This window comes from Rosa rugosa, chromosome 4, assembly GCF_958449725.1.
Source record: "Rosa rugosa chromosome 4, drRosRugo1.1, whole genome shotgun sequence".
Taxonomy (NCBI): Eukaryota; Viridiplantae; Streptophyta; class Magnoliopsida; order Rosales; family Rosaceae; genus Rosa; species Rosa rugosa.
The window spans coordinates 43,244,161-43,256,453 of record NC_084823.1 but is presented as its reverse complement, the minus strand read 5'-3'; the positions used below and the strand labels follow the sequence as shown (position 1 = coordinate 43,256,453).

General features: G+C 36.4%; 1 protein-coding gene across 1 annotated transcript; it reads right to left on the bottom strand.

Moving 5' to 3' along the window:
• Window positions 1–409: 409 nt before the first annotated feature.
• LOC133743281 (uncharacterized) lies at window positions 410–7,421 on the bottom strand. The gene is made up of 12 exons (XM_062171148.1): window positions 7,115–7,421; window positions 5,893–6,011; window positions 5,690–5,796; window positions 5,523–5,610; window positions 3,637–4,723; window positions 3,433–3,487; window positions 3,234–3,315; window positions 2,980–3,060; window positions 2,168–2,272; window positions 2,038–2,087; window positions 1,438–1,567; window positions 410–893 (listed from the first exon to the last, which is right to left on the bottom strand). The coding sequence occupies exons 1-12, from the start codon at window positions 7,287–7,289 to the stop codon at window positions 810–812; spliced, it is 2,163 nt and encodes a 720-aa protein (XP_062027132.1). The 5' UTR covers window positions 7,290–7,421; the 3' UTR covers window positions 410–809.
• Window positions 7,422–12,293: the final 4,872 nt, after the last annotated feature.

The window sequence follows — 12,293 nt, the reverse complement described above, 5'->3', positions numbered from 1 at the left end:
CTTTATTAGCGTTGCTATGCATTGTTCTTTGGGCCTAATTATGAAAAGATAAAGAGACGAGTTCCGTAAGAAGAAAATGCATTTGTTATTGGGGCCTAGTTATGAAGAAATAAAGAGACGAGTTCCGTAAGAAGAAAATGCATTTGTTATTGGGGCCTAATTATGAAGAAATAAAGAGACGAGTTCCGTAAGAAGAAAATTTGAAATTTCTGTAAAGGTCATAGAAATTAGTAGTCAGATGAGATGAGTTTGGGGGTGACAAATGACAACTCAATAAAATATTAAATTAAGACACAACCAACATTGCTTTTTGAATCCTCAACTATGCATCATAATTGTGTCATCACATTCACAAAACTGGAGAAAGTCACTAGGTGGGACTGATGTAAAAGAAATAAAGAATCCAGGATGAAAATGCATGGAGTCACTAAATTCAGAAGGAAAACATGCTACATCAGCTCGCATTTCGCAATGTTAATATCAGCCCGAAAAACAAAAGCTCACAAAGCTAATGAACTAGAGCCCATCACTGAAATCAGGTACTTCTTCGAATCTGTCAATGAGTTAGAACTGGGGCTTTATTCATCTTCCAACAACCTCAGAGTCAATCTGGTTAGAAAAACTGCCAGGCTTGGGGGGTGAAGGGCCGAAGCAAGACGGCGTATATACTGACTGGACTCTATTTACAGTCGAGAAATTGTCATCTAAAAATCACATACAATCCTGAACATGGTGATTAATGCCATCAAATGTAATCGGAAAAAAACACCATTTACAAACACAGCCTTAAAACTGTTTGCTGCCTGAATTCACATAATGATACACTTTTCCTTGGGCTTTTCAGGTCTTGGAGAAGAGGATGTTGTAGAAGTTCTGACATTATGTCTTGGCCCCTGCAAATTTTGAATTGTTGCTCTTAGATTTATATTGCAATACTGGAAAGAAAAATCCAAGTAAAACAAACATGCCATGATTTATAGCAGTCCAATCATAAAGGAGAGAAACATATTACTAGACAATAAGAAATGGTCAACAGTACTAGGCAGAACGGTAGTGTGAAGGTGGTGGGTTAGTACCCCTAGGTTTCTCTGGACCAGACAACCCAATATTTTAGCCAAGCAAAATTTAAATCACCGAGAATTGTGCAGTCTTTAAACAGTAAACTTTGCAGTCCAAGAATAGAAGGGCCTTGTCTGAATTTGAGTGGTTTCAAAAGGCTAGGGGAGAAGTATTCCGCATTCCATTTATACCGGAAACTCGAACAGGAAATCAGAATCCATAAAACTCCCTTACACAAAACTTTTTTGAGAATCAAAGTCGAGTCATGAAAACCCATATTAGTAACTGATATCAACACAACTGCTAGCAGAAAGCAGTTCGATCCTTCTCGAAAGTAAAGCAATTAGGTCGAATAGATGATTAAGAAAGAACTTCTACCTGGGGACCTGTGACCATCCTTGAATTACCGCTAATAGATGGTTGCTGCACGTTTTGTCGTTGCTGTTGTTGTTGTGGTTGCTGTTCAAACTCCTGTTGTTGCAGAGCAATTGCCAATTGCAGATCAGAACTGCCACAATATAGATTTAACAATATGAGTACCTTTGACTTCAAATCGGTAAACCATAATTTAAATTTGCAAGTCTCTAAGTGCAGAAAGTATTATATATATATATATATATATATATATATATATATATATAGAGAGAGAGAGAGAGAGAGAGAGAGAGAGATCTCGCCAATTAGTACCTTAAGAATCTCCGACTTTTTATTCTTTAAGACTTTTTAGCACATATTTTTCCTAAATTGCAACGTGTAAAGAAAAAGCTACTTTGATTGAAATTTCAATTCATAACTGTGGACATGACTTAAGCTGGAACTAAATATAAGAACTTCATTCAAATAATTTACTTGGTGCTTAATATGAATAAAAGAAAGATAAGCTTGCAACATGTGTTTTAAGCGACACACGGTAAGCAAGCAATCAAGTACTGGCAATATTGCTACATATTTGGAACTACGGCAAATGAATATAATTACTTTAGATCGAAGCCTGCTGAAGCTGCACTATCAATGCTCGCAAGGTAGTCCTGAAACATGTGATTTCAAATTAGTATCTTGGAAGCAATTATAAACATGCCTAGATATTATGAATAAGAGCAATGCATACCGCAGTGCTGGTAACAGCATTATTTTCATCCCAATTTTCATTTGTTTGGCTTTCAACTTTAAATTCCTTGAAGTTGCCAGTCATGAACAATGTATCTCCATTCACCTGAAAAGCATAGGGAATGCAATTATGATACTGGGGACAAGAAAAATGTAAAAAACACACACCAGGACAATATGCATACAAGTACTTTGACCATCAACGAACCCACTGTCTTAAGAGCATCTCTCTTGATTTACCACCAACATACTTGACCAAAATCTTGTGAAATTAGCAGAAAATCAAATGCCAAAAGAAGAGTTCTGGTTTCTGACACAACTACAACACCAAATCTGTAACCAATAGCAGCATCCTCACCTATTATACTTATACTTTAAACTCCTACTAAAATTCTTTTACTTTTTGCAAATATCATTAGTATTGAAAAGCTGTTGTTTCCTCATATGGTAGAATGCGATTAGGAGGGGTGGTGGGCAAGGTTTCACGCAATCTAACGCCAACTGGTAACAAGTAGACCAAGCCCACCCACCTAATCAAAACTGTATTGGGTTGGATTGATAATTGGCTTTTAATTCAATCTTTATATACAAGTTTCAATTGGGTTGGTCACGTCGCCCTGGTTGGTCAGGAAAATGTCCACCCCTAGATACACCAAGCATCAAATGCAATGGGAGAACGCAAAAAGGTATGCAAGAGATCAAAATAATGCAGTAGTACCTCTATCTACTTTTGACTGGGATAAAATAGTGGCCACAATTTGAAGACTAATAACAGTATCCTTGACAAAGCAACAAAAAAATTACTGAGTTTACCTCATTAAGCTTTTCCCACACTAAATCATGCTGATTCAGGTAACCCTGATCAGTAGCCAAAAGATAAAGCTCTCCATTGATCTGCATATTGAAATGAGATGGTAAATATTTCGCACAGAAGTTCAAGGGCTAGAGAAAAATATTTACTTATATTTTATTAGGAAAAAGAAAAAATAGGTGTTTTTCAATTAACTTTTCACCATAATTAAGGATTCTTGGCAATATTAATAGTTAAATTTCCAGATCATACTGACCTTAAACATGGTACTGAAGTGGTTGTTTCGAAAGAAAACACAGAGCTCCCGCTCTTTAAGGCCCTCTTGTAAGCAGAAAAGGCTGTACAAATCATCATAACAGATTAACCGGGAACACATCACAGATTCACAAGAATAAAGTTACAAAACAATAAATAGATAAAAAATTATCAAACAGTAAGCCAAGTAGCCAACATACCCGTAGAAAGTCAATTGACTAGCATTGTTCTTCAAAAAATTCCTGATCAATTCCCCTAAATTTAATTGGCAATTGGAACAGGAGACATTTTAGATTAGTATATCAAAACCATTAACCGAACATGAGTTAACAAATATCGCAAATGAACTAGAAGCAAGATGAAGAAATAATCATCCTTCACTTCTCATGTGGTAGAAAACTCACCTTCTTGTGGAGTGATTTCATCCTTTGACCTTGCATCTAGCATCCCTTTGTCTGCTTGCTTTGCAAGCACTGCCTCACCTTCATATACAGGCTCTCTTTGTTCAGAAACAATTGTGCCTGAGTCCAAAATATGTTCCTCTCCTTCATAGATGGGCTCACTGCCTTCACCACTTGACGTCAAAGTTTCCGATTCATCAATTTCCAGCATTCTGCCACTAGATGAATCTGAACCCACATTTGAAGCAGATAAGCAAGGAACCTCTGTCATATTGCTCCCAATTTGCTTATTTATTTCTACAATTCCATCGGCATTAGTCGCAAGCTTGACCTGATCCTCAAATTTTTCACCCCCTTTTGAAACAGCTGTATGGTTCTCATCTATGGATTCATTATTTCTCTCAGGACTAAAAGAAACTGCACCTTTAATCTGGTCTGATTCGTTTCCTGTGCTTTTTGTAACCAGATCCTTAGGAAGATCTTCTGATTTCACAGAAGTTCGCTGACCATTATTGTTCACCTCAGTCGTCTCCAACTGGGATGAACATGCTGTTTGCCCTGAAGCAGTTTCAAAAGATATCAGATCACTACTCTCGTTCCTGGGGGCAATGTTATCTGCTACAGACAGTTCTGACCGATGAGAATTACTGCATTCAGCATCATGTTTTTCGGATTTATCTGCAGAACCTACAGGCATAACCTTCTCAAGATGAGTACTTTCATCTGAACTAACTAACAGAGGCGGTGCGTCAATACTTGCTGCAAATGGATCAACCACTGCAGTCGGGAGCTCAGCCTCAGACATTTGTAAAGCCATCAGCAACTCTGCTTCTTCTTCACAGTCTCCTTTCCTTACCTTTGGTTCATCAGAAGCTGAATGTGGAGACTCATCAAAAGATCTAGTTTTAGAAAGGCTTGGGGAAGGTACACCAAGTGTTGCAGTTGTTGCAGCAACAAAATCAACACAATCTTCTTGAGGAATATTCTTCCCCTTAGACTCACTCTCCATATTTTGTGTTTCCAGTGCAACAAGCTCCCCCGTAAGAGTGTTATAGGACTTCGACCCAATTGCATTAGCAGTATCATGGTCCTGGTAAATATGGGGAGCAAACTGATTATTAAACTAAAGGCCAGCATGTACATACCAGATGGCATAAATTCATCAATCAGGACAATAAAATTCTATATCATCGACTGGAAATAAAAGGTGATAAGATAAACATGCATTATAGCCTACTGACAACATGAATGTATGTTTTCTAACATCAAATAACTTGGTTCCAAAAAATGCAAATGAACACAATAAAGAATCTGAGTAATATACTTGAATCACTAACAAGATGCCCCAAAAGAAACTATGGTTATTAATGAGATACACCTACAAGATAAAAAGCATTTAAAAGTGTTTATGTTGTCTATACACTCCAAAAGTTCTCAGAGATCAAATCATCCGATCAGGCATGCACCTTTTGCTTGATTAACATTTTTAATTTGAATTAAACAACCTAACAGTACATGTGTATGCTTCAAACTTGAAAGAATCTTGAGTTGGCTGATTCAATTTATTTCTGATTCAAGATATTGTTTGGAAAAATTTTAGAATCAACCCCCTCCCCTTGTAGGATTTTAATACACTTGCCAACTTCAGTGATTTACTTTCCTATGCGACTAGGATAATACTCTATTTCACATTTTGGTGGTTACGATATATATAATTCTCTCCCCAGTGTCTCAATATTTATTTCACGTGAGGCCAATATACATGAGAGATATAACAAGTAGCAAGCCTAGAATGTGCTCAAATTCACCAAGAATCAGCAACCTTCAGATCGCAATAAGAAAAGTGTTTTACTCATGCCAAGTAAAATTTGAGAACTACAAAAACAAACCTGGGGATCAACTATCCAGCCATGATATAGTGGGATGTCTAACAGATCAAATATTGCACATTCTGGAGTAAACTCAAAATCACTTATCCTGCAAGTATGAAGTAAACTTCAATGAAAAATCACAAAGTATATCATCTTAATAAACTATGGAAGAAAATAAAGACAACCTTCTGAATTTTATGTTAACATCGATTCCGGTTGCAAGTCGAGGGAGTAGATCGATAGCATCAGCTATGTTCTGCTGTTGGTTTTCTACATAGCCAACATCTTTATTCTACAGAATGACAAGAATGTTGTTAATTTCAATTTACACTGATAAAAAACAAGAAAAGTAAAAAAGTTAACATGAAAGCAAATTACAATTTATTACATCAATATTACTGTTAGAATCAATTAATCTTTCAGCAACGAGTGAGAGTAACTTTTCTTGAGAGACTTCTGTAGTGTCTGCACTCAAATTCAGGTTGTTTCTCAGGGAGAGAACATTACCTGCAAGAAACCACAATATAAACTGAAATTAGTAGGCACGCATCACTCTCCTGCAACAAAACAATAATCCAGGTATGCATACCTTTCCATATGTGCACGTAACAGCATCATTCATGTTCAACTTAACAAGCCAAGACATAATATGCAAGCATGAATGAAATCTAGATTCCTAGTTTCCCTGCTGTAATGAATGAAATATAGATTCCTAATTTCCCATTTTAAGTTTATCACCTAGACCAGTAGGGTTGTAATTGAATTTGGGCCAACGAATTCAAACTGTTGATCTTTCTTAGAAACCAAAAGATAGCATAAAACCTGAAACACAAAAACTTGGACATTTATCTCCTCAGATTTCTAAGCAACCAAAAGCTAACTAGGCACATGATAATTCAAAATAGGAAAAATTAAAATAATCACCGAGTAATTAGAGAAACAGAAACAAAGTAATAGCATAAAAACTTGTTTTTCTCCTCGATAACCTGCCAAAATAGTCTTTCAATCCAACAGTCACACCAAACTGAGTTATATACCAACATGAAACAAACGGACAAACTTAAATGAATCCTCCCTATCTAACCAGTTTAGAACCCTGCAACACGACCACACAACTAACAAAAACCAGAATCACTCTAAGCAACAAAGATGTAAACACCCAAGATTAGCAATGCACGTTCGATAAGGGATCAAAACATTTATGTGAACTCCTTTAGTTTGTCTCGATTACCAACACAATTGACCATCATAAAACCCCAGCACAAGTTAGAAACTAAAAACAGAACCTTCCAATCTCAAATTGAAAGAAAAACAGATTAATCGCAGCGATCAACTATCCATTTCAGCAGCAAAATTAAACTAAAAAGATAAACAAGAACAGAGATTCATACTATTAGGTCATCAAGCCAAGTTTCACATCCAAGAAAGCTGGAAAACCAATCAAACTCGCTGTAAAACTAATCAAAATTCGAATCCAACCACTCGGTAACTCCTACTCGGAATCAAAAATCACTAAAGATTCGAATCCCTCACTCATTTTCGTCCTCGGCAATCAAGCAATCAAAATCAAAAAATCGAAACCCTAAGAGAGAGAGAGAGAGAGGAATTACAGATGGCGAGGAGAGGGCAGGGACCATTGTCGTTCTGGAGGACGATAGGGGCGGTGCGGCCCAAGAATTGAATGAGCTTGGTCTTGTGAAGACAGTCTTTCACTGACTGTGGCTGCTGCGATTGCTGCGGTGGTTCTTGGCTCTGCTGCGGTGGTTCCTCCTCCGACGAAGCCATGGCTACTCTGTACAAATTGATCACTACCAAACTTATTGGTTTTTTCTTGTGCTTTTTTTTTTGCCGAGAGAAAATGAGAGAGAAAAGAGGGGTTCTGATGAGAATTGGCAAGTTTTGGTTTAGTTTGACGGAAACGCCCAGAGTATCTGAGCAAGTACAAATTCTGTTTCACACCCAAACAAAAACAAAAAAGTAAAAGTTCTTAATTTCTTTTATGTAGTAAATTAGATGTTTATTATGAAAAGTTGATTAAAACGATCCAACATTCTCAAAAATCCCCACTCAATTTTTTTTTTTTTTCTAAAAAGTAATGATAAAAAAAAAAAAAAAAAAAAAAACGATTTCAACGATCCACCTGGGAACATTACCTTTAGGCCTCGTTTGGTTCACGGAAAGGAAAGTAATTCCTTTATCTTTCCCATGGGAAGGGAAATTTCCCAACAACTTTTCATTCCGATGTTTGGTAACGTAAGGAAAGTTATCGGGAAAGTTGTTAAAAGGTTGGTAAATATTGTAATAAAAAAATATGTTGTGAGTTATAAATGCAAGGAAATAAGGGGGGAAAGTGATTCCTTTGAGGTTTGGAAGGAACCACTTTCCCCCTTATTTTCCCTTCCTTCAGGAAATGATTTCCTTTCCTTTTGCATCCCAAACCCAAAGTGATCCCTTCCTGATGCTTACTTTCCGCGAACCAAACGTTTAATTTAAAAAATAAATTATTATTGCATGTTGGTAATGTAATAAAATGATCAATATTAGGTAACCGGATATGATAGCAGTTTTGACCGCACGCGTATTTTTGTTTGAACATGTCAATGTTATTGATGCGTTTATTTATTATTTTTTTTTTTTTTATGAGAATGAAAAGTGCACTCTGATTTGTTCTTTTGCATGACCGATTTCAGTAATAATTAGCTCAAAGTTATTAGTTGTCGCGTATCGTGAATTTATGCTCGTGTAATATGGTGGCATGGCGCTTGTACGAGCTTCATCATGTAGTTGTTAGGACAAAGTTTTGGATCGAGATTTTTATAGATAAATTGTATTATCGTAAAGGATAAACTTTTGCACTCATGTAACGTCTTAACTCTTTGTTATTTAGTATAGCGTGAAAAATTACAACTTAAAATCTCTAATACAACCTATATTATGAAAATTAAAATTAAAGACATTTGCTACAGTGGTAGAGCTCCATTTCAGTTTCCAAGTCCTATTGAATGTCCCAAATTTGCTAGAGAATCAGCTACAAAGTTTTATTCTCGTCATTTATGCCTGAAATCAATATCTTCAAATTGCTTCGCTAGCCGCCTGATATCATGCACAAGGACTCTTATATGCCATGGTGTTGTGATACACTGATTTTTTTGTAATGCAGTCAATTAGGATATTTGAATCACCCTCCACTTTTATTTTTGTAAGGCCATGGAGAAGAGCAGCATGAAGTCCATCTCTAAGAGCAAGAGCATCTGAAGTAAGAACATTTGGAATTCCAATCTTTTTTAAAGAGGCTAATAACAAGAGTACCCTAATCATTTCTTATAATGAACCCAAAGAGGAACACTATGTATTATTGAAAAATAACAAGAGAGTAACTTTTACAAAATTCGTTGTTTGATGAAGTGAATGAAAGATTCTATCAAGTACATACACAGCGTTGAATTCAAGGACTGAAAAATCAAAACTTTCGGCGAAATTTCGTCGAAAATTTCAGTTTTTTAAGGGGTCGATATATCCGTAACATACCAAGCATATTTCGACCGAAATTTTGGAAATTTCCCGATATATTCGATATATCGCCGAAATTATGGATATTTCCGAAACATACTCAGTTTCTCAGAGAAACTTTCTCACGCCAACCCTCATTCTTGCAATGTCAACTTTGACCTACCATTCTGCCATGCACGTCCACCACTCTGTCCACCACTCTTCCTTCAAAGTTCAATCAAGTGACAACTCATGGACACAATCTGAAGGACAATCTTCAAATGATTATGGTTATGGCCAAAGTCGAGCAATGCATGATCACTACTATAACTACTAGCACCAAAACCCGCAACCAATCCCCCCGGACCCATATGGTTGGCATGTAAGTCAATACATGCAAAACTACAGAGGGGAGGTATCATTTAATGACTATTCTTCACAATACACTCAAGACTCTACATATAGAGATGATGAAGATAGTGAAGATTTTGTACCTCATAGGTCTTCTACGTGGTTCTAAGTTACTCATGTAATTCAAGATGTAATGTATGATATGTATAAAGAATGTATATAAGGCGTGATGGCCTAGCCTCCCATTGGGTTTCCAGCCATTAAAAGAAAATTAGACGTTCATTTCAAAAAATTTCAGAGTTGTCGGCGATTCAGCATTTACCATTTTATGTTAAATTATAACAAATTACTATATAACAATATTTATTCAAGGTTTTCTTTTCATATATAGTAGACAACTGCTAAAACAAACATATCCAAAAGTTTCACTTAAAATTTCCATATTTTTCATTTTTTCTTCAAATTTCCATCATTTTTCTTGATTTTATATCGAAATCGATATATCCTCGATATTTCCGTCGAAATTTCCGTTTCCGGGACCATCGAAATTTCCTCGAAACTCGATATTTTGGTCATTGGTTGAATTTACCTTGCTTGAGCAGAAGAAAATCTTTTTTTGATACGATTGAGCAGAAGTAAATCTTTGGTTCTGAACAGGCAAGCACTGTGTGTGCTGGCAATCAATAATGTCAACGCTGGCCTCACTCCAACCTCTATATTGGCCTCTTTTTCTAGGCCTCTCTTTGGAACAGTTTAGGGACCATTGGGCCAAGAACATGTTCTGAGTTGGGGGTCCAAGCCATGCATCTAGGTAAAATGGACCCGACATATTCATGCAGGACTCCTAGCCTTTTAGGTTTCTGAGAAAAACGTAGCTTGATTAGGGGGGCCTAATCGTGCTTACGCACTTGATAATGAAGCCTATGTGTAAAAAGGGTAAAAAAAAAAAGGGTAAAAGTACATCAAATCATCGATCTAGATCCGGGAACCTACCAAAGGACTGAAGAGGTTATATTCTTCTGACTTTAATTAATTAGTTAAGGTCTATATAAAGACTAACATGACAATATTCCCTTTGCTAGCTTTACCAAAAAAAATGTTGACAATAATACTTATGGTTTCGTTCCTTATATATCACTGATTCGCTTTCCTAATGTCACATTTTTCTAATATAGACCATTTTATCTTAAATGGCAATTTCTTTCATTGTCACAGCTTTAATCATATGTATATTTTCTTTTCCTTAGAATGTAAATAATCAAACTAGTCGCATGCAGTGGCGGAACCAGGATACAAAAGTGGGGTGGGCTATAATCTAAAGTTGCTTATTGCTTATACGATTTTTTTTTTTTGGTCAATAATGTTTCTAAAAATATTAAGACATTAAGAATTAAACAAGGAATTTACAAAAATTCTATAAAGAAACACTTATAGAAAATTTACAAAACAATGAAAGAAAATGGTAACCAAGAAGAAGGAAGGGAGAAAAAAATAGGGGAAAGAACAATAGAAACAAGAAGAGAAGAAAATATTGTAAGCAAAGAAGAAATGGAGAAGAAAATAGGTGAGAAAAAAAAAACAGAAAAAGAGGCAGAAAACATAAAAAATTGGACAAGTTGGGGACCGAACTTGTGATACAAAGGTTAAGTATACAACAACTTAACCAACTAAACCAACCGCAGCTCCATGTGAAGAGAAGCACATATACTATATAAAACATACGAATAAATTTGGGTTGGGCTATAGCCCAAACAGCCTCCAACGTGGTTCCGCCACTGGTCGCATGGATGATTTGTTAGTTTAAACTAATTTGTTTAACGAAACTGAGCAGTGGTACTATTTCTGGATTCGGCAACTAGGTCTATACTTTCTTCTCATGATTCGCTTCTTCTTTTCTTTCTTCTTTTAATATTCTCCTACATGAAGTAGCTAGAGCGATTCCTTCTTGCGTAAGACTTTTCATCTTCAGTCGACACATTATAATAAAAATAAAGATCAGATGGTCACCAATTAGCGCATTAATGCTACAATTTTTGTGGTTTCTCGATTCTTTTATCTGTCTATCTATTTCTTTCTTCTCTCCCGTTAATCTCGCCCGTTATTAAGGAAAAGCATCTTGTGCCTTTAAACAACATCAAGTTGCCACCGATCTGTATCTCTCCTTTTCCTTTAGCCAAAACCAAATCTGTATCAATATATATAAAATTGCAACTACCAATTCGGTACCCAATAAAAAATTTATATTTCATTAATTGAAGTCGTTATTCTAGTGACTTACTATATATATTTTCTTTTGCGACCAATAATAAATCTTTTTTTAATGATAAGGATAATACCCCAATTGATAGAATAGACCTTGTAGTGAAGAACAATCGCATTTGAAATGCAAACCAATTCATAGTCAAGATGAAAAGGATTGGGGGGAAGGAAAATTAATGCTCTTGTGGTCCAATTTCACTTCCCTTCGAGCAAAAAGAGAAGAAAAGAAAAGAAAAAAAAACTGACACACCATCATCATATAAGCGGGAGCCACGTGACACAAGACGTGGCAAGGTCCTATTAGGCTCTCTTTCAAACTCTGACCGTACGGAAAAATTTTAAAATATCCTGACCCTTCGTACGGACACCCCATTTAATAAAAAGGGAAAGTCTTTTTTACCGTGCCTCAAATTTACCTGCAACCCCCGGTCCGAATATTTACTGGCAACCGACAGGAATGTTCGCTGTTGACGAGGGCAAAGCACCGCCATGCCGTCCCCAAGAGCCACCGGCCACAGAGGTTGTCAGTAACTGTAGGCACGTGTCACCACCAGACACACGCGTGGAACGGACCGTTGTGTATGTACCTCCACTTTCCACATTGGGTGAATCAAAGAGTGAGTGGCCTAACATGTGGTAGGCATCTATTCCCTATTTTCCTAGCTAGTTATAGTTTTCTATTATTTACCA

What these genes read in the sequence shown, in the direction of transcription:
- LOC133743281 (XM_062171148.1), bottom strand. Translation starts at nt 7,289, where the DNA reads ATGGCTTCGTCGGAGGAGGAACCACCGCAGCAGAGCCAAGAACCACCG. An exon ending in ACTTCAGTACCATGTTTAAG is followed by an intron (nt 3,061 to 3,233) that starts GTCAGTATGATC and finishes TTCAATATGCAG; the next exon opens with ATCAATGGAGAGCTTTATCT. An exon ending in TGTGGGAAAAGCTTAATGAG is followed by an intron (nt 2,273 to 2,979) that starts GTAAACTCAGTA and finishes TATGCTTTTCAG; the next exon opens with GTGAATGGAGATACATTGTT.